At 42.9% G+C, this 22,256-nt stretch overlaps 2 protein-coding genes across 21 annotated transcripts in view; one reads left to right on the forward strand and one right to left on the reverse strand.

Moving 5' to 3' along the window:
* Positions 1 to 200: 200 nt before the first annotated feature.
* LOC129143707 (uncharacterized) lies at positions 201 to 3,887 on the reverse strand. Its single transcript, XM_054682824.1, has 2 exons — positions 3,797 to 3,887; positions 201 to 2,974 (listed from the first exon to the last, which is right to left on the reverse strand). Exon 2 carries the CDS (start codon positions 1,531 to 1,533, stop codon positions 967 to 969), a length of 567 nt encoding a protein of 188 aa, XP_054538799.1. The 5' UTR covers positions 1,534 to 2,974; positions 3,797 to 3,887; the 3' UTR covers positions 201 to 966.
* Positions 3,042 to 22,256, forward strand: part of PCDH7 (protocadherin 7) — a 432,140-nt gene continuing 412,925 nt past the window's right edge. For 7 of the 20 annotated variants that reach the window (XM_009447471.5, XM_016951431.4, XM_016951433.4 and 4 more), the window contains exon 1: positions 3,043 to 8,232. In XM_009447471.5, the coding sequence (XP_009445746.1) occupies positions 5,059 to 8,232 (3,174 nt within the window). In that variant the 5' untranslated portion in view covers positions 3,043 to 5,058. Of the gene's footprint in view, positions 10,729 to 14,378; positions 22,055 to 22,256 lie in introns of those variants that run through there. The other 13 variants (XM_009447467.4, XM_009447468.4, XM_063809454.1 and 10 more) reach the window with 6 other exon arrangements.

Genomic DNA, 22,256 nt, shown 5'->3' on the forward strand with positions numbered 1-22,256 from the left:
TACAGCGTCTATTATAAATGAAAGGCCCCCTGAGATCACATCTCCAGCATCTACTTTGTATTCTTAACCATAAACTTTTGTTGTAGTTACTTCTCTTACTGTCTTTTCTTGAGGCTTGAACTACATCAGGGACCCTGAATGCTATTTTTCAGTTCAGCCACTGAAATTTCTTAACGGCAAAACAGGTTTAAGCAAGCGAGGTTAGTAGGTAAATTAAAAAAAAAAAATCTACTGAATATTTTAAGTTTAGGGTAAGATTTCTGGCACAGAAAATGAATCGTTTGTCAAGGTTTTATTAAATGCATATTAGAACGGGATGATATTTATATTTTAATCAATTTCATTTTTTACATCTTGGTTTCAAAGGGGTATTTCCTTTTATTGTTCTTTTTTAAAAAGCCACTAAAGAAAAAACAGAAATCTCCATTTCAACATTCCCTCAAACATTTTGCTTCCTACATGCGATGACGTCTAATCACTCTGATCGATGCAAGCTTTAGGACACTGATCTCATTTTCTCTCTCCAGTTCTGGGCGCCAAAGCAGCAGCACCAGCAGCAGCAGCAGCAGCAGCCTCTTTAATTTATTGCAGGCGGTTACACTTTCGATCCCATTTCCTTCTGAACCCTTTCCTCTCAGGTTGAGTAGATAAATGCAGCCTCAGGTCTGAGAAGCCGGGCGGGGTTGGTGGGTGGGAGCGAAGCCGGATATCACATTCCCTCGGTGAGGTCTGGTACCGGGGGGGATTAAGTCTCCCGGTTCCATTTAATGAAATTGCTGAGCACTTGTGACACTGGCTGTAAGACTGCGGAAATGGGGCGGGGGTGGGAGAAACTGCTTCTCTCTTCATTCATCCTCTGCGCCGGCGAGAGGAGAGTGTCAGCCCCTAGAGAGGGGGCGGAAGAGGACTGGGAGCTCCAGCCGCCGCAAGGGCGCCCCGAGGGCTCCTCTCACCTCCCCCGTACCCCTACCCCGCCCATTTCCTTTGCTTGCCCAGAACGGCGCTGCAGGGCAAAGCCGCCGCCACTTCTTTGCTGCTCTGGCAGAAAGGTCGGAGCCTGGGACTGATGGGGGTGGGAGCAAAGCCAGCAGGCTTCTTGGCCCCCGCAGTCTGTCCTCGCTGTTCTCCATGCAGCACACGTCGGACCCATTTCCCACGCTGGCTTGGCTCCGCCGCGAAGTTGGTAGGAATGAGAGTGAGGAGGGCGGGCTGGAGACTTCCTCCCGCTCGCAAAGAGGAAACCACTCCACTGTGAAGGACGCGCTGCAACTCCCTAGTCATCCGGGAAGAAATGTGCAGCGCGCTGAGGAAAAGCCGCCCACTCCTTCGCGCCCCCCTCAAGTGTGAGCCTGGAGAGTGCGCGCCAGAGCCGCGGGCAAATGCTTTGAAGATGCGGAGAGGCTTATTCAAGTTTATGGTCTGGAGAGGGACGAGGGAGTGCACAACGTTTCTGCCCACGCGGCTGCCTGAAGTTTGCAAAATCTTAGTAAGGCGATGAGGGGAGTGAGTGCACTGCACCATATTGCCGCGCATCGGAATGCACGGCGCAAGACCGCGGAGTGGAGACGGCTTCTCCCATTTGCCTCCAACCTGGGAAAAAGGGGAACCAGGGTCGGAGGTTTGGAGGGAGGCAGGCGTTCCGATAAACCCAGGTTCTTGCCAAATGTAAGAGGGATTTGGCTTTACTGCCACTTAGCCGGCCGCGAAGGCGCTGCGGAGCCCACCCCCGCCCCCGGCTCGAAACTGCGGCGGTGCGCACTGAGCCTGCGCGCGGGGCTTTTCTCGCTGATGCTGCAGATACAGAGCTGAGAGGTTCGGGTGCCAGCAGCGGGAGGGTTAGCGGGAAGGCCGGGTTCCCTGCCCTGGCCTCGGAGGAGGAGCCACCACCCCTGGGGTGATGCTACTTTCACAGACTGGAAAATACTCGCCAGCTCCCTGACACACACTTAGACACCCTTCCATCCAACGGGCATCTACGATCCCCTGTAGGGAGAGCTTGGAAATCTCTGCCGCCTCTCCCTCCTCATTCCTGTTCCTGCGCCCGCCCAAACAACCGCGCGCTACATCTGCTCGTTGACTTTATTGGTGTTTGTCTTGTTTAAATCATTCTGCCTCGTCACCCAGGTCTCGTAAAGAATACCCACACCGGACAGATTTTATTTTTTCGGCTTTAAATTTTTCTTTAAGGGGAGGCCCTTAAATGTATATGGATACGTCAGGCGAGCTGAAGACTAAGCAAATCCCAGCAGCGGCCCTTTCTCTCTTTCGAGATGGTAAAAATTCTCCCCAAATACCTACAGTCCGCCTCAGTCCTCTTAATCCTAGCCGGGCCTCTTCGTTTACAGCCACTGAAATAAATGAGTAAATGGCTCAGTTCAAAAACACAACCAGACCTGAGATCTGATGAGGCCGGCTGCGGTGGTCGTGAATGAAAATTGGAGAAGCCTTGCTTCGGGAAATAGGGACAGTCAAGGGACACAAAGTCAAAAGGAGAGATGGGAAAGCTGGGGACACTTTGGTACACAAAGTTGCCATTAAAGTTTATTTCCCTTTTATCCAGATAGGTGACGCTACACTTTGCCAGTTACTAAAGGCTGCAGGTTTCTGCTCAGAAAATAATACCGAGGTTTCCAACATGTGTTTATTCCCCAGGCGCGCACACACGGTCTACCCCCGCAAGCAAGCACGACGACAGGAATGTCAAGCATTTAAACAAAGACAGACATCCTTCCCCCTCCACCCAACGCCGCCCCTGCCCCCCGCAACCATCCAAAGTCTGAGCTCCCAAAAAAGGATCTTTCTCCCGCTCTCTGGAGTTTGATGTTCTCTCTTCACTACTGCAGCCCGTCATGGTTTTTCAGAACAGAGTGGCTTTCTGGGCGCTCGTAGGTTCCCCAGGACCCCGATAACCATGTCCTAACCAAGATGCTAAATCGCGAACCGGAGACACTTTCCGGGGGGAGGAGGACGTCGTCTGAGAGGGAGGGAGAAGGAGAAACCTATCCTGACACCAGCTCCGAAAGCTCTCACGCGTGAACTGGGCATTAGTCAAGGGAGGAGGAAATTTACCAGCCCGAGGGAGGGAAAACAAGTCCCCCAGAGAAGACGGCGGTACTTGCTGGGGAGGGGGACTGGGCTTTGGCTTAAAGAGGACTGGCTGGGATTGGGCACACTTTGAGCGGCCCCTGGAGCTGAGGCTGGGCTTTCCCGAGCGCGGCGGCTGGCTGACGCTCCCTCCCGCCTCCTTACCCCGGGCCCTCCTCCCTCGCTCTCTCCTAGTGTGTAGTTTCGGCGGCTCGGCTGCTACTGCCGCCGCCGCTGCAGCAGCAGCGTCAGGGACAAGCCTGATCCGTGAGCAAGCGAGCACCCAGCAGCAACCACCACTTTGGGCAACTTGCGGGTTTCCTGCTCGCGGGTAGCGAACGGGAGATTCCCACTAGCGGTTCAGTGTCTCCGAGCCGCTGCAGCCCGAGGGGCGGCGGGAGCGCCCGCACCAGACTCTCCCAGACGCGAAAAGGGACGAGACAACTGCGGAATTCACCAGCCGTGCCAGGGCACTTCCGAGGCCACAACCGACTGACACTTTTTCTCCCCTTGGCAAACTGGATTTTTTTTTTTTAAGCTACTTGGCAGCTGTCTCTGACTCCACCTCCCCCTCCACCCCCGCCCGAAAGCCTTTGGCTTTTCTTCGGAAATCCAGACAGAATTGGGCATCTTTGTTAATTGCCGTTGGGGACGCCCGGCCGTGCGCTTTCGCCGGCTAACGTCGCCTGTGCTCCGAGCCTGGTTTGCTCACCTTTGAACTGCAAAGGGATCAAGTTCAGCTTGAGTTCCCTGCATTGGGACTAAGAGGAAGGAGAGAGAGCGTGCAAGAGAGCGAGTGGGAGAGGGGGAAAGGGGAAAGGAGAGGAGGGAGGAGAGAGAGGAGGGAGGAGAGAGAAAGGGAGGGAGGGAGGGGAGGGATCGAGAGAGAGCGGGGAGAGAGAGGCTGCAATCTCCTCCCTGAATCGCGCACAGCGCTGCAGATCCCACTGCTCCGACATGCGGGCCGAATGCAGGTGAGAAAAGGCACGGACTCTGCGGCTGCGAACCCAAACTTGGGCACCGCACGGTGCGCACTGCTCAGCCTTCGCCCCCGTGGGCGAAAGGCTGCTGCGGTTTCAGGCGGCTGCTTCGTGACTAATGACCTTGCGCAGAGTTGTTAAGAAAAAAGAGAAACCCGCGCTCTCCGGGGTGAGAAGGGACTGACTCTGGGCGTCTCTGAAGATGGCTCGGGCTTCTCTTTGGCGCTCCGGGGGGACCCTGACACTGACCGCTCTGTGACGCGAGTAGTCTCCGCTGCACCGTGCCCGAAGCGACGTGCCGGGGGATTTTTCATTCTCGATCTGTTGACTGGCTCCCCCGCTGCATGAGCAGAGTCGGAGTTGAGACTGGCTTGTTGCTGGCCCCAGCGCCTGGTGCAGGAAGCGACTCACGTTTGTCTGGGTGGCCGGAGCCGGAGCAGAGCCTGGGTTTGGAGTGAGTGCCTGGAACGTGAATTGGACTCAACTCGAGTAGCAGCAAAGACCAGCGGGCTGGCAGGCGGGGGAGGCTGCAGGCTCATTCCCCACCTCTTCCCAGCCCCACTGCCCGTCTGCCGGAGCGGTTCTGGCCCCTTCCGACAGAGCGGGGACTAGAGCCGGGGATTCTCCGCCGGCTGCGGGGATGACTGTGGGTGGGGGGGCCGCCGAACCCGCGGCGCGCAGTGTCCCGTGAACTGTGAGTACTGCGACTGAACGGCGGCAGGCGAGCGGGCGATTAGCACCCATTGCATGAATTATGAAACAATAACTTTCGGAAGAAGCAGGAGGAAAAAAAGAAGCATCTATCGCTGCCCTCCCACCCCCATTCCCGGCCAACTCTCCACGCCGCTTTTGCCCCCTCCCTCCCCTCCCTCTCGCTCCTTCCTTTCCGGGAGAGGGGAGAGGACTGGGGGGAGGGCAGGCGGCCGGCCCCGGAGGAGGGGGGCGCCGAGGGGGCTGTGGTTAGAAGGAGCAGTAGCAGCAGCAGCAGGAGAAGATGCTGAGGATGCGGACCGCGGGATGGGCGCGCGGCTGGTGCTTGGGCTGCTGCCTCCTCCTGCCGCTCTCGCTCAGCCTGGCGGCCGCCAAGCAGCTCCTCCGGTACCGGCTGGCCGAGGAGGGCCCCGCCGACGTCCGCATCGGCAACGTGGCTTCAGACCTGGGCATCGTGACCGGATCGGGTGAGGTGACTTTCAGCCTGGAGTCTGGCTCCGAGTACCTGAAGATCGACAACCTCACGGGCGAGCTGAGCACGAGCGAGCGGCGCATCGACCGCGAGAAGCTGCCCCAGTGTCAGATGATCTTCGACGAGAACGAGTGCTTCCTGGACTTCGAGGTGTCGGTGATCGGACCCTCGCAGAGCTGGGTGGACCTGTTTGAGGGTCGGGTCATCGTGCTTGACATCAACGACAACACGCCCACCTTCCCGTCGCCCGTGCTCACGCTCACGGTGGAGGAGAATCGGCCGGTGGGCACACTTTACCTGCTGCCCACAGCCACCGACCGCGACTTCGGCCGCAACGGCATCGAGCGCTACGAGCTGCTCCAGGAGCCCGGAGGCGGCGGCAGCGGCGGCGAGAGCCGGCGCGCCGGGGCGGCCGACAGCGCCCCCTACCCCGGGGGCGGCGGGAACGGCGCGAGCGGCGGCGGCTCGGGAGGCTCCAAGCGGCGGCTGGACGCATCAGAGGGCGGCGGCGGCACCAACCCCGGCGGCCGCAGCAGCGTGTTCGAGCTGCAGGTGGCGGACACCCCGGACGGCGAGAAGCAGCCGCAGCTGATCGTGAAGGGGGCGCTGGACCGCGAGCAGCGCGACTCCTACGAGCTGACCCTGCGAGTGCGCGACGGCGGCGACCCGCCTCGCTCCTCGCAGGCCATCCTACGGGTCCTCATCACCGACGTGAACGACAACAGCCCCCGCTTCGAGAAGAGCGTGTACGAGGCCGACTTGGCTGAGAACAGCGCCCCGGGGACCCCCATCCTGCAACTGCGCGCAGCCGACTTGGATGTGGGGGTCAACGGGCAGATCGAATACGTGTTCGGGGCGGCCACCGAGTCGGTGAGGCGGCTGCTGCGCCTTGACGAGACGTCCGGCTGGCTCAGCGTCCTGCACCGGATCGACCGCGAGGAGGTGAACCAGCTGCGCTTCACGGTCATGGCCCGCGACCGCGGGCAGCCCCCCAAGACCGACAAGGCCACCGTGGTCCTTAACATCAAAGACGAGAACGACAACGTGCCGTCCATTGAAATCCGCAAGATTGGGCGCATCCCCCTCAAGGACGGGGTGGCCAACGTGGCCGAGGACGTTCTGGTCGACACCCCCATCGCTCTGGTGCAGGTGTCCGACCGAGACCAAGGCGAGAACGGGGTGGTCACCTGCACCGTGGTGGGCGACGTGCCCTTCCAGCTCAAGCCAGCCAGCGACACCGAGGGCGACCAGAACAAGAAAAAGTACTTCTTGCACACCTCGACCCCTCTGGACTATGAGGCCACCCGGGAGTTCAACGTGGTCATCGTGGCGGTGGACTCAGGCAGCCCCAGCCTCTCGAGCAACAACTCCCTGATTGTCAAGGTGGGAGACACCAACGACAACCCGCCCATGTTCGGCCAGTCGGTGGTGGAGGTTTACTTCCCTGAGAACAACATCCCGGGCGAGAGGGTGGCCACGGTGCTGGCGACAGACGCAGACAGCGGTAAGAACGCCGAGATCGCCTACTCGCTGGACTCCTCTGTGATGGGGATCTTTGCCATCGATCCCGATTCTGGGGACATCCTGGTCAATACCGTGCTGGACCGCGAGCAGACTGACAGGTACGAGTTTAAAGTTAACGCCAAAGACAAAGGCATCCCCGTGCTGCAGGGCAGCACTACGGTGATTGTGCAGGTGGCTGATAAGAATGACAATGACCCTAAGTTTATGCAGGACGTCTTCACCTTTTATGTGAAAGAAAACTTGCAGCCCAACAGCCCTGTGGGGATGGTCACCGTGATGGATGCTGACAAGGGGCGGAATGCAGAGATGAGCCTGTACATAGAGGAGAACAATAACATTTTTTCTATTGAAAATGACACGGGGACCATTTACTCCACAATGTCTTTTGACCGGGAACATCAGACCACATACACTTTCAGAGTCAAGGCTGTGGATGGGGGAGATCCTCCCAGATCTGCCACAGCTACAGTCTCGCTTTTTGTGATGGATGAAAATGACAATGCTCCCACAGTTACCCTTCCCAAAAACATTTCCTACACTTTACTGCCACCTTCGAGTAATGTCAGGACAGTAGTAGCTACAGTGTTGGCAACAGACAGTGACGATGGCATCAATGCAGACCTGAACTACAGCATTGTGGGAGGAAATCCCTTCAAGCTGTTTGAAATTGATCCCACTAGTGGTGTGGTTTCCTTAGTGGGAAAACTCACCCAAAAGCATTATGGCTTGCACAGGTTGGTGGTGCAAGTGAATGACAGTGGGCAGCCTTCCCAGTCCACCACGACTCTGGTGCACGTGTTTGTCAATGAAAGTGTTTCTAATGCAACTGTGATTGACTCCCAGATAGCTAGAAGTTTGCACACCCCACTCACCCAGGATATAGCTGGTGACCCAAGCTATGAAATTAGCAAACAGAGACTCAGTATTGTCATTGGCGTGGTTGCTGGCATTATGACGGTGATTCTAATCATCTTAATTGTAGTGATGGCAAGGTACTGCAGGTCCAAAAATAAAAATGGCTATGAAGCCGGCAAAAAAGATCACGAAGACTTTTTTACACCCCAACAGCATGACAAATCTAAAAAGCCTAAAAAGGACAAGAAAAACAAAAAATCTAAGCAGCCTCTCTACAGCAGCATTGTCACTGTGGAGGCTTCTAAGCCAAATGGACAGAGGTATGATAGTGTCAATGAGAAGCTGTCAGACAGCCCAAGCATGGGGCGATACAGATCCGTTAATGGTGGGCCCGGCAGTCCTGACCTGGCAAGGCATTACAAATCTAGTTCCCCATTGCCTACTGTTCAGCTTCATCCCCAGTCACCAACTGCAGGAAAAAAACACCAGGCCGTACAAGATCTACCACCAGCCAACACATTTGTGGGAGCAGGAGACAACATTTCAATTGGATCAGATCACTGCTCTGAGTACAGCTGTCAAACCAATAACAAGTACAGCAAACAGGTAAGATGTATCCCAAATATATTTAAATATCCCAGGGAGGGCTAATAACTCTGAGACAGATTATCTTCTGTAAAGTTTTGTCTTCTCGTTTTTAAAGTTATTAAAATTTTAACAGTAGGAATTTAATGTTAATTTTTGCACCATTAATTTAGCAAAGGCCATCTACAAGAGGTATACCACTGTATTTTGCAAATTAGAATTAAGGTTCACTAAACTACTGAAAGAAATATTCAGAGTAGGCAGTGTTTGGCAGTTCTCTTTGCACTTGACATCCCTAATTCATACTACATTTTTTTGTTTCCAGAATAAATATGTGTGTATTACTTAGATGGTTAGTTTTCACCTGAAATTATTTTCTTCTGTGGCAACTAAGTGGATAATTACATCCAGAGAAAAAGTTTCTAAAGTTACTACTGGTGTCTATGCAAATTGGATACCATAGAAGTTTTAGCTATGTTATTTACAATGCAGGATTTTACAGATAAATAGATGCTGATTCATGCAGATGTAGTACTAAGTCTGAGATATTGAAATACTGACTACTTTGATGAAACTGCTGGTTTAAAAATATTTACTGATATGCAAATGTCATGCAAAACTCCACTTTCAATCTTTTATATCTATAATAATCGATACCTATAATAATTAGTGTTCTATAATGATATGCAATTACCATTTGCATTCTTCCTGTTTGGTATTAAAAGTTTGCAAACAAAAATACATTGCATGAGCCATTTATTATTTAAGCCAAGTAATGAAAATATTCATGATTGATGTACTGTGTGCAAGACTATTTTGGTATGCATTATGATATATTGAGAATGTAAAGATTATGTGGAATATTTGACATAATAGTTTCTCAGTGAAATGTAGAAACAGTAAAAAATACATGTATTCTGAGGCAGAACTTAAGCAAATCTGAAATTTATTTTTGAAAGTTTTCCTCGTGTAATATAGCATCCTCAGAAAGTTTACTTTGTATACCTACCAAAGTTTGCCACACAGCAAACAAGACCTTTTGGAAAGGACTGTGTCTCATGGTACAGCAACCTCAGCTAATAAAACATGTATTTCTTCCTGTCAGAACCCATCTCAAGAAACACAGTTATGACTGTCAATCTAATTTCTATTAAATATGCTTTGCATGTGGAATGTGGAATCCGAGAAGAATTGAGGCAAAGGAAAAAGTTATTTTATAGCCTCATTGAAGATTATAGTTATAGAAAGAGATATGAATTCTTAATTGCTTTCATGATTATTGAAATTAGTATTTTAAATAAATATTTTCTGTATATAGTACTTTACTGTAGCTACTCAGATAAGGAGAAACAGTCTGAATATACTTTTATATCTAATAACAAATGCAATCCAAGAAAACACCAGTTCAAACTACATTTGCATTAAATGGCTTTTGAAAATATGTCCTTTGGTGTATGTGAATTTGAATTATTTATTTATTTTAAACCAACATTTGACATAGTGGAGTGTTTATATCTGTTGTATTATTGTGTTACATGGAGTGAGAAGCTGATTTTTGTGTTGTTTTGGTGCTTTTATCGGTGTTGTAAACAAGGAAGATTCTAGCTAAAATGGTAGCACTTTTTACAGATTAAACACCCAAAAATAAATTGAGATTTGTAGACATTTCTCTAGAAAATAGTAACACCTAATGCAAAGGAGTGTGAAGAGATCTGTCTGCAGAATATTTACACCTCGGTTCTTATCCTAATGGTACTTCTGTCCTGTGTCTGGATAGCATTTGCATTCTAAATTGTGTAATCTTATGCTTTTGAATGGACATATCAAGTGACACTTTTATGGATATTTTATGCAAACACTTCATATGTTCTGTGCTGTTACTTAAGCTTCATTTGGCTCATCAGATGAGGTTAGCTCTATATTCTTGAATATTTAAAACAGCTAATATCAAGACTGTTGGCATCCTGTTTAAAAGGCAAAGTGATATGCTTATAAATAAACTAATATATGGTGTTAGCCTCTTAACTGAGTAAATAAGTCCACATTCCAAAAGAGAAAACCCTCAAAGCAATTGGAATGAATCGCACAGTTTGCCAAAAGTGACTTTGGAAAACTTTTCTGTCATTACATATTCAAAAGAAGTATACACTTTTAACCCCAAGTAAATAGCTGACCTAAAATTAAATAAAGGCAGATGAAACACATTCTCCTTAATGTAATTAGTAATAGTAATTGATAGGTTTCATCTCCTCAATATTGCTGTCAGGGGACAAGGGATCCATTTACAAAGTTACATTCTGTTTTGACATCTGACATAAATGGGATCCTTTTTGTTCTGCTTTTTGTTTGTGCCATAAGTAGACAATTTCCTATTTTTATTTTTAAAATATATGACCTTTAATTTTTACAGAACTGCCAAAATATATTTTCTTTGATTAAACCTGATGTTATAAAAGAAAAAAAAGAATTCAGGGTTTCGCGGGAATTTCCTTCTTTTGATAAATGGATTTATCTAAGGTAAAACTAGACCTTTGTATTCTTTCAATTCCATACAGCAGGGTCTAATTTAAAAATTGAGATTTCATTTTACATAAAGCCTTCATTTTATTTATAGTTTTCCTGAATTGCCTTATTGCAGCTCTTTATTTGTGAAAAAATTAAAGTGATGTTTCTTAAGAGTGTTCTTATCTTCATGAAAATTAGACATTTTAAAGTGTTGAACCTAAGTCCTGTTGTTTTCGTTATAATAGGTTAAACTGCTTCGTAGAAATGAAAGTTTGTAAATAATACTCTCCCTTAACCGCTTACTTTTTGTTTTGTTTACATAGACTTGAGAGCCATTCAAATCAAGCTTCTATAGTTACTCTTTGGCAGACTCTAGGAAATGTGTGTGGTAGAGTTGCTGGAATTATTTCCGAAATTCACACTTTAGAAAAACTCACTGATGATGTAGCCCAAATTTTCATAGTTCATACCTTTGCATTTCAAACAAAAGCCTTTGCTCTCAACTAAATAATGTGTTTAACTGAGCAAAATCTGGATAATTTACATCATTATTGAGATTAAGTATCCACCTTTGTGTTTCATTCTTCCTTGGTAAACCTGGTCTTGGTAGTTGTTAAACTTTTGTGAACTAGAAGTACAACTGTGTTTTTCATTCATAACATAAAGGCATATGCATTCTATTTTTCTGTTTATTTTTAAGTCTCCGGTATTTTACTATGTGCTAAGCATTTTTCAATTTTCTTTTAAAATAATGTAATCCCCCTAAAGAGTGATAGTATGAAAAGTACAGTTACTATTTTGCTTATTATTCTTGAATTCTATTAAGCTTATCCTTGATATGCTGTTATTTAGATAATGTACTTACAAGTAAAAATTTTATTGTATTTAGTAAATGGAAAGTAAGGTAATTTATTTTTGGCAGGAGCTTAGTTTGAATAAACATCCATTTTAAAATCCATTTGCAGCTGATCCTGAAATACAAAAAATTTACATTAACTTCAGTGAGAGTTTCACAGTTTGTCTTCATAATGTTCTCTTTAGTGATCGAATTATGTTCAATATATTCATTGTATACCTAGCGAAAAAATTTGGGAGAAGTTTTTTTTTAATTGCTTCAATTTTGGAAGCAAATGGTTGACTTGCTGTCATCTATTAAGCAATAAGAAAACTAAATGTCAATTCATTTGTGTGTGTGTGTGTGTGTGTGTATACATACATATATATATATATAGAGAGAGAGAGAGAGAGCATATATATATATTCTTTAGTGGAAATGCATCTACATAGTGATGCCAACCATAGCTTCCAGTGCTCATTCTGTAAGCATAATTTTTACAATGTTTTTCTCCTGTCTATAACCAAGGATGTTTTCATAAGGCACAATGAATCTGCATATGGTGAAATTTCTGTTACATTTGGCCTCATACCATAGGCAAAAGACTAATAGCCGATGGAAGTTAGGCTGTGTCTTTAGTCATCTAGTAAAGCAACATTATCTGGATCTCTGGATGTCTATGAAATAAGGAAAAGGTCATCCATTGATTTGATCCGCAATGAATTTGCAAATTTATATGGAAGTCCACAAGATTATTTGAATCTTATCCAAAACTTATCCTAAACCAATTAATGACTTAGATGTAAGACCACAAAGTCAGTTTAAATATTTTAATGAACCATCTAGTATAATAAATATGGCAAAATCATTTTTTCTTATCCTTCTATCTTTGGGTAATTACGTATCTCCTATGTGAAAAAGTGTGAACATGGTTTATATCACAAACTCTGTACACACAGACATATACACACATATTCATGTATACCATTTATAGCTGTATTAGTCTTTTATTTAGTCATGATGTTTATAGATTCATATGTGAAAAATATCTGAACTTAAACATACACAATGTTGAAATAAAATATACTATAATCAACAGCTTAATGACTATACATGAAATCACTAGCATCATCACATTTTAGAATTACAAGGTGTCAAACAGTCCCCTCATTTTAATAGAAGAGGAGACTGAGGCCCAGCATGAAACAGTGACTTGATTGGGATTACAAAATTGTCAGGGATATAATGTGGACTAGAGTCCAAGTCATGGAATGTGGTGTCCAGTATTCTTATTTATCTGATCATACTAACTTTGGGGGAAAAAAACTGAATTTCTGTAACTTTCTGTGTGTGTATTTCAATTGCAGTAGAAATCTGTTGAAATTTACTTACTTATTTATGACTATATATTTGGCTATGAAGATTGACATCTTTACAATAGACTATAATTCTGCTTTAGGCTCCAGTTCTTCTGTGTAAAATTATCTGGGAAAATATAATTCAAAATTTACAGAATTTTAAAGAAGTTAATAATTCTTTTCCCTCACATAGGATTGTAATTGATAACATAGAGTAAAGCATCTTAACATGGTTAAGAACATATATTCTGTTGACAGAATTTTTAATATTAGCAGAACAATGATAACAGACATAAGTTCCTTCCTAGCATTTAGTATATTTCAATGAAAATTCATTTAAATAGAAAAGAATTAAAACATTCTACACATTATGTATGAAACTTTTTATGCATTCTAATTGTGATAATCTTTTACCTTTTCCATCAATATTGATAATTACTTTTGACTTCTGGGCTTGTGTGCATTTTATCAACTTTGCACATACATTTTATTTTAGTAGCATCCTTAACACACGGTCACGCACGAATGTTTTCTCTTAATTTGTTTTCTAGCAAGTTTTTAGAAGAATATGACATTTTGTTAACTTTCAATTGGATTGCTTCCCTGTTAGGCAGTTAGCCAATCTACTGTACTAGATTCTAAATTTGCACAGTGATAAAATATAAATTATTGAAACTATTAATTTTAAAAATAAAATCTGAACTATTTTAAAAACTAAATATCGTGTGACAAAGCCATTACTTCAACACAGCAATCTACTCTATTAAACATTTTAACATCTTTTCTTTCCTGGGAGGATGTGGTGGTGGAGATTATGTAGGAGATTTAGTATAATTATCTACAGTATTTTAAATATATATATAACCAACTTTGTTTAGAATAGTCATGTATAAAGAGTGTATAATTGATTTCTAGACTATGGCAAGGTTTCCCATTCATTTATTTACTATGACTCTATAGAAATAGTAAGAGCTGTTCCCATATATCTAGAGTAAGCTTTGCTTTTCTTAGTTTTTTTAAAAAAACCCATAGAATCTTTTCTAAAGCAGTGACTCTTCTGCGGTACATTACACAGTGCTTTATTTAGCATTAGTGTTGTGGGAAAAATCACATTCTAAGAAGAATTGAGCTGAAACCACTAAAACTAATCTTAATTATCACTTCTGGTGAATTAATGTTTTAAAGGCGGAATCAAGGTTTATTTTCAGGAATGTAGTGATGTTTGTATTGAACTCTAATGCTGTGTACAAACAAAAAGCTATTAAAGCTCCCAGGTAGGATTCCTCTGACAAGTTAACTTCCCCCACCCCCCAAGTGTATTTATTATTTACAAACACAAAATTGGCATTAAGATTTTTCTTAGCTCCTAAATCTCTACTAAAGCTTTTCCAGTTGGGCATAAGACACTGGGGAAAATTTCTTTATCGATTTTTTTTTACCTGCATAAATCTTTATTTTCCTTCTTTCAGATGCGTCTACATCCATACATTACTGTGTTTGGCTGAATTCCACTCTAATATGATGCTCCATTATGCACCATACTGTGATGACCTTTCTACTCCGAAACCTGCTGGAGCCTGCCCTTGGCCGTGGGGTGTCAGCCAATCACTGCTTGTTCCACTTGTTGTACATTTTATTTTTGAGTCTTTTTCTTTCTCATATACAGAAAAATAGTATGAAAATAAAATAAATGTATGAAACAGTATTAATGCAGAAATGTGCTACTAATGGATGTCTGAGTCACCAGAAATTCCATTCTTAAAGAGGCGGTTAGCACCTATTAGACTTAACAGTGATGTCTTTTAAAAAATCCAAAGGCATATTGCAACAATAAGTTTGAGACTTTGTGTGAACAAAGGGAAATTCAACCTCTTATGTCTTTGTCTTTAATACATTAAATACTGATTTTGAATAAAAATCTAAATTGATCAATATTTTTAAGTGCCATGTAATCACAGGCCTGTCAGATAGTTTTGTTAGAGTGAAGGATAATATCTTTTGCTCATTCTGTGTGTGTATTTTTAAATGCTGTTTTGTGTGTTTGTGTGTGTTTCCATATATGTGTGTGTGTATATATATATATATATATATATATATATATATATATATGCTGGAACTTTGAGCAATATTTATAAAAATATTGTCTGTAAAACAAGTTTGAGAAATTAATTTTTTATATTTATAATGGGCACTGAAATGGATTGATTTTTTTCTTAATCTTGAAATAGTGGCCAAGATATTTATATCATTTTTGAATTTATTTTTTAATTCTTTAAGAAAATTTAGAACTTTTCACTTTCATTTGCTAAAGTCACTGTAGTCACATTCGGAAGGAATATGTGGCTTTCTGTTCTTTATGGACTACGTTTATCAGAAGTCCATATTTATTAAACATCCTATTTGATGTCAGATAACGTAAACTCAAGCAGCTTCAAAGAGTTCAGCATGTTACATATTATTGAGAGAGCAAGTGACTGAATTTTAGTTGTATAAGCAATATTATAGGCAGGTCAGGGAGTCCTCTGGATGGCCCCTCTACCTCTTTATGTTTGTATTTTTATGTCTTTATTTGTTATGTCGTATATGTTTATGAGCCTAGAAAATAAGTGTTCCATACGTAAAGTTTAATAATTTTGTAATACATTTACCACGCTGTCTGCCCTATTAAAATTTTCCACAAATTTGGGAACTAAGAATGCCAAATTCTCAAGATTTTTTGGTGAATCACTCTCAATATAAAAGCCACTTAAGAAAAATAAATAAATAAATATTGGAAGGACATTGGAAGTGATAGGAAATGCATTGTAACCCCTGTGAATCTCTAATGTATACCTGAGGATTTTCATTTTATAAGCTGTGTATTTAATCTTGCAAAAGGGAAATTTTCAGAAACATCACTGCAAGTACAGTAAGATTTCTGTATAAAACTTAATTATCCTCAACCTCTCATTTTGTTTTGAACACAAGGACTAGTGTAAGAAACTGGTGAAAGGAACCTTACCAATCTCTGCTTCTTGAAAATGCTGTTTTCCTCATTCCAAATAGTAAACGTCACTAGATATTCTTCAAATGTAAATCCTGTAACAAGTCATATCAACTCAAAAACAAATTACAGAAAAATCAAAATCTAGAATTTTGGGTTAATTTAATGTGCAATCACATAGAAGTGATATTTATGAATACCTTCACAAAGAAGAACATTGTAAGTTAGCATTTTCTAAACAGGTTGCAACACACTCTTGAGGTATGAATCAATTTATTGAGTCTCTACCACAATTAGAAAAGTACAAAATAAAATAGAAAAATTCAGAGTACATCACCCATAGTAAGAGTAAATATTGACTTGTGCAATTTTTGTTTCAGTTGTGTTTGTGTGGAGGTGTGTGTTTCTGTTCTCGGTTGCTATGTTAAAAATATATCTTATTGTGGAAGCAGTCGAAAAGGTTTGAGAACCAGCACTCTAGACTGGGGTAGGAAGTTATGGCTATTTACTATTATGACTGGAAAAACATAGTAAATCAAAGCAAGAAAAAAAAATGCTGACACTCTCAACGATTTTAGTGTACTATTAAGCTGAATCAGAATGATCAACAGCATACTGATTACAGCAACATTTATCAACAGTAAAAAGCTTTTGAGAAGTCTATTACCATTCCTCTACTATTCTTGTGATTAAAAACAAAAAATCTTTGAACACGTGCCATTGGTTTATTGACCAGATACAGACTCCCAGTCCCCCTTCCCCAGTCCCTTACCATGCCCAGCGCCTCCCCAGCTATTCCTCACCCAGCTGTTGCTATCAAACTCAGGTCTCTAGGTCAGTGAGTCTCCTTTGTAATTACTGGAACTTACCATTTATGGAGGTGCCTGTGGACAATGGACAGGTTTGGACAGAGCAAACCACGTATTACCCTGTATAGTTTAGCATGTGGATATTTTATTTTAAACTAGAAGACAATAATTAATTCTCCATTTCAAAATCTGAGAAGGAATATGAGATGCTAGAGACTGGTCTATTTTAGAGTAATTCATCCTTTGGATAAAGTTTTTTCCTTTATCTATCAGTACCGGTCCTGGTACTAAAAGAATAATAAGATAGAGTCTTTGCCCTCATGGAATTAATATATTATAAAGATGATAACAGGGCAGAAAAATGATACTTCATTTCATTTAAAAATTTTATTCTATTTTTTTAAGAGACAAGTGTCTCATTATGTTGCCCAGGTTGGATTCGAACCCCTGACCTCAGGGGATCCTTCTGCCTCAGCCTCCGAGTAGCTGGGATTACAGGTGTCCACCACCACATTGGACAGAAAAATGATAGTTTATATTTGTATCATGCTTCTTAAACTTCAAAGCATTGAATACATGTTTGCTTATTTGTACCACAGAACAAACTGTGAGGAAAAGCACCAGTTTACCAAGGTGAGGATACTGAAATAATGAACAGGTTTTTCACGACTCTAATGTAACTAACTTAAAAACCTTATAACGTCTGTGAAAAAAAATATTCAGTCATAATTCAAGAGTACTGAAAACATTTGAGGGAAGTTTTGAAATGTATGTTTTGGAATATAGAAGAATTCCTTAAAACAGGTCCAGTTTTTCAAACATTTTGAGTCACAAACTGCACTTCATACTACTAAAAAAACGTGCTTGCAGGATTAATTTGGAGATCCAATTATTCGACTGGACTTATGAACTACAGCCACATATGTGATTAAAAAACAAAACCCTCAAGAATTAGGCAAATCACTTTATAACCCTAACGGTATTTTTTAGGTTATCTTAAAAAAAAACACACAAAAAACCTACCAAAGTCTTTTGGGAGCAATTCCACAGTTGGAAATATCTCTCTGGGAATAATTTTCTATCTGCAACTTTGCAAAACACTTTCTTTGATGTGCGTGATTTTTTTAATCCATTCATTTTTTAGAAAATGTATTAATTTTCTATCTTTTTTTTTTTTTTTTTTTGAGACATAGTCTGGCTCCGTTGCTCAGGCTGGAGTGCAGCAGCACAGTCACGGCTCACTGCAACCTCTGCCTCCCACGTTCAAGCGATTCTTCTGCCTCAGCCTCCCAAGTAGCTGTGATTACAGGTGCCTGCCACCATGCCTGGCTAATTTTTTGTATTTTTAGTAGAAATGCAGTTTCACCATTTCGGTCAGGCTGGTCTTGAACTCCTGACCTCAAGTGATCCACTCACCTTGGCCTCCCAAAGTGCTGGGATTACAGGTGTGTGCCACTGCGCCTGGCCATAATTTTCTATATCTTTAATACACACTGAAAGGCTTTGGAGTGAAGATACAACAACAACTAGAATAAGTTCCCTGTCTTCATACATAGGACAATGAAAAGTAATATACATGAGGCAAGGGAGACATGAAGCTCAGAGGGACTGCCGTCAAGTTTTTTTTGCCATCACAGTATTTCCAGTGCCCAGTAGAGTGCTGGGCTTAGAGGAGGCACTCATAAATGCTTGCTGAACAAATAAACAAAGGGCCTAGGCTTTGTTGCTAGGTAGCCTGCAGATCCATCCACGTTGGATTGTTGGAATATGGGGTGGCTATTTTATATTAGGCTCTGAGAATCTCACAGTTGCTATTTTCTGCCCCTGCTGGGTGAGTGTCTCCAAGATGAAAGTCTACCTGCTGTGTTGGCCGGAGTCCCTGCCTTCCTTGTGTGGTGTGTGACCCTTGTTTCGGTAGCACATGGGCAATTCTCTGATCTCCCCGCTTCCCTTCTTCTCCTTGGTGGTGTAAGCACGGAAGCCTTAGAAAAGCTAAACTCAAGCAAATGTTTGAGGCAAGTAAGAGACGCATTGGTCGTACAGTACGCTTTGACATTTTGAGGGGGTATGAAGAACAATCACAAAAACGTACAGGTTTTTAGCATTTTTCTGAATATCATTATCTGGAGAAGATGTAGATAAATGTGCACACAAACACACCCACAAACCTCTGTTTTCGTCAACTGATATATTCCTGCAGATATTATTCCTTCGTTGTGCTAATCCATGCTCACCGATAAACTTTCCATCTTTATTCAGTCAAATGTCAAGCAGCCATGTTTAAAGGTGAGGCGGGGCATATCTTGGTTTACTAAGCAAGGACGTATATGCCGTATCTTGAGAGCAACGGGCAGTGATTTGAGAGCAGAGCGATGCCTTGCAACTGAAAGTCACTTCTAAGCAGCCCAGAATTTTCGAAGGACTCCTTCTTTAAAGTGTAACTGACCGTAAGTGACCTCTGAAGCAGTTTGGTTCAGAGTTTAGCTCGCCAGGGTGTAAACTGCTCTAAGTGGATAACTAGGTCAGCAACTCACAGAGATCAATAGTCCTTAAGAAACGGGAATTTTGATTAGGGCCTTGAGGAAAGATGGGGTAACCTTGGGTAGCTTAGAAGACTGAGACTTTTGTTAACGTATCTTGAATTCTAGCGAGGAGTTGGAGAGGTAGGGTGAGATTATATCAGCGAAGGATGTTCAAGCCTGACAAAAGCAAATGTTTGTGGCCTGGAATTTTGGGCCAGGGCCTTGGTGACCATAAGGATGCCAGTAAACATCATGCTATATGATTGCAAGATTCGTGTGAAAAAGTAGGAAACCTTCACTTCTTCCTATTTAGACCAAGTGGCTTGTTTGGGTTTGGTTTTTGTTTTCAGGCTAGAAAATTCAGTCTAACTGCTTCATCTCCATTCATTTTCTGCTCTCATACTTATGGGAGATAGAGGAGTACAAAGAAGAAAAAGGGGAAAAAGAAAGTAGAAAAACTGCGTGGCACCCTACCTGACTCCTCTCTACTGCTGTTAGACAAGTATAGTAAAAATAGTTGCCACTTTTGACACATTGTTGCCACACAGTGGTTTCTTACCCTAACTTAACTGGAGTAAGCTGAGACTTAAAGAGGATAACAAAGGCCTGTTTTTCACTGTTGGAAGAAACTTGAAAAAATACAAATAACAAAAATCTGTGGAATATTTAGAGCAGACCAAATGTAAAGAGCTCTCCTACCCCATACTGGTTGGATGGACTAAATATTTCAATAATTTGAGAGATAATATATTTCATTTATTTACCTGTAATCTTTTAGCAAAACAATAAAGATTAAATGGAATTAAAACTGTTTTTAATTAAAAAAATCGGGGTGATCTCATAATGTGGTGTGGGACTGTGTTAACCAAGTGTAATAGGCCTGTGATTTTTATCTGGCACAAATGTCATTTTAGTTTTTTTAATTTATTTTATTTATTTATTTTTATTTATTTATTTTTTTTGAGACGGGGTCTCGCTCTGCCGCGCGGGCTGGAGTGTAGTTGCGCGATCTCAGCTCACTGCAAGCTCCGCCTCCCGGATTCGCGCCATTCTCCTGCCTCAGCCTCCCGAGTAGCTGGGACTACAGGCGCCCGCCATTGCTCCCGGCTAATTTTTTTGTGTTTTTAGTAGAGACGGGGTATCACCGTGTCAGCCAGGATGGTCTCGGTATCTTGACCTCGTGATCCGCCCGCCTCGGCCTCCCAAAGTGCTGGGATTACAGGCGTGAGCCACCGCGCCCGGCCACAAATGTCATTTTAAATGCAGGTTTTGCATGCCGCATTCTCAGAAAATCAGTTCTAGGAAGTCTGTTCTATCGCCTAGAAACCTGAGTTTTTAACACGAACCCCTGTTCTCCATTCTGATTGCAAAATGTAAGCTATGCTAGTGAAATTGGGAGTTACAGCTTTTGAAATTCTTACCACCTTCTTACTGGTTTACTCCTCAAAGGTCTCTGGAAAAATAGAAAACTAAAGCTGGATGAGGGAATCTAAATCTGCCTTCTAGCCCCAGCTCTGTCACTGATTGGCTGGTGTGACCTTGTGAAGTCCCGTTCAAGTCTTGAAGTCTCTGGAAACTCCTGTTCTGTCACTTTAGATTATAACTCCTGCTCTGATTACATGACAGGGTTTATGGGAGTCATATGAAACATTTGCAACTTTTTGAAGCACTAAAGCAACTGAAGAGAATATTTCTAATTATCTATGAATTTCTCTAACCTCTTTTTCAGTTGCATTTACACTTTTGGGGGCATTTTCAATATATTATATTTAAAATATAGGCTGGGTGCTGTGGCTCACACCTGTAATGTCAACACTTTGAGAGGCAAAGGTGGGAGGATCGCTTGAGCCCAGGAGGTCGAGGCTGCAGTCACCTGTGTTCACGCTGCTGCACTCCAGCCTGGGTGACAGAGGGAGATCCTGTCTCAAAAAATACGTATGTATACATATATGTGTGTGTGTGTGTGTGTGTGTGTGTATGTATTTGTTACACTTATCACTTGTTTGATCTTGTGATAGCTTCTTATCCTAGTCACTGTCTTCAAAGTTACAGTAATTTCAGATCAAGGTGCATCAACCGAGTGTGGCCCTCCACATATACCAGTAGGCACTGGGTATTGTGAGAATGACTTTCAGTGCTGTTGACATGTCCCTGGTAAAGGTGGAGAGGTAAAGCTTGTTGTCATAAACTAGGTAGTATAGGAAAAACTCACAATAGTTTGATAACATTCTTTTTTACAGTTGAAAAAATCCAGGTTAGTAGAGAGAATCTATGTGAGTCTACTCAGGATGTTATGACAAAATACCCCAGACCGGGTGTCTTAAACAACAGAAGTTAATTTTCTCTTGGTTTGGGAGGTTAGAAGTCTCACGTCAAGGTGCTGGCAAATTCAGTTTCTGATGAGGTCTCTCTTACTGGCTGTAGGTCTCTGCCTTCTCTTTGCATCCTCAGGTGACCCTTCCTCTGTGCCTGAGTGGAGAGAGAAAGCTCTGGTGTCTCTTCCTCTTTTTATAAGAACACTGGTCCTATCAGATTAGAGCCCTAACTTTATGACCCCATTTAACCTTAATTTTCTCCATAAAGGCCCTATCTCCAAGTACAGTCACATTGGAGAATACAGGGCATAATTTAGTCCATGATAGAATCTATTATTTTCTGAGCAAAAACACACTGGACTGGACCATTGTTTCTTCATGAGCTTGTCTTTATTACACACAGCCCGTCCATTCCTGGGAAAGTACGCTTCCCATTTTAAAGGAAACTTTCCTTCCCTTGATGAGCTCCAAAAAACCAACCTTATGGATCTGTTCTTAAATTGAAAAAAAAGAAAAGTACAATTACTATCGTTTTTGTGAAAAATATATGAATCTATACTACGTTTGCATGGACATCAAATTTAAAATACATTGTTTAGCTTACTATATCTAACTTATTAGGCACATCACTGACTGCTGTCTGCAATGTTAAGCTTTCATGGAGATTTCTGACATTAAAGAACATCTTAGTTTTTTTTTAATTCTGCTAACCAATAAG

Source organism: Pan troglodytes, chromosome 3, assembly GCF_028858775.2.
Source record: "Pan troglodytes isolate AG18354 chromosome 3, NHGRI_mPanTro3-v2.0_pri, whole genome shotgun sequence".
Lineage (NCBI taxonomy): Eukaryota > Metazoa > Chordata > Mammalia > Primates > Hominidae > Pan > Pan troglodytes.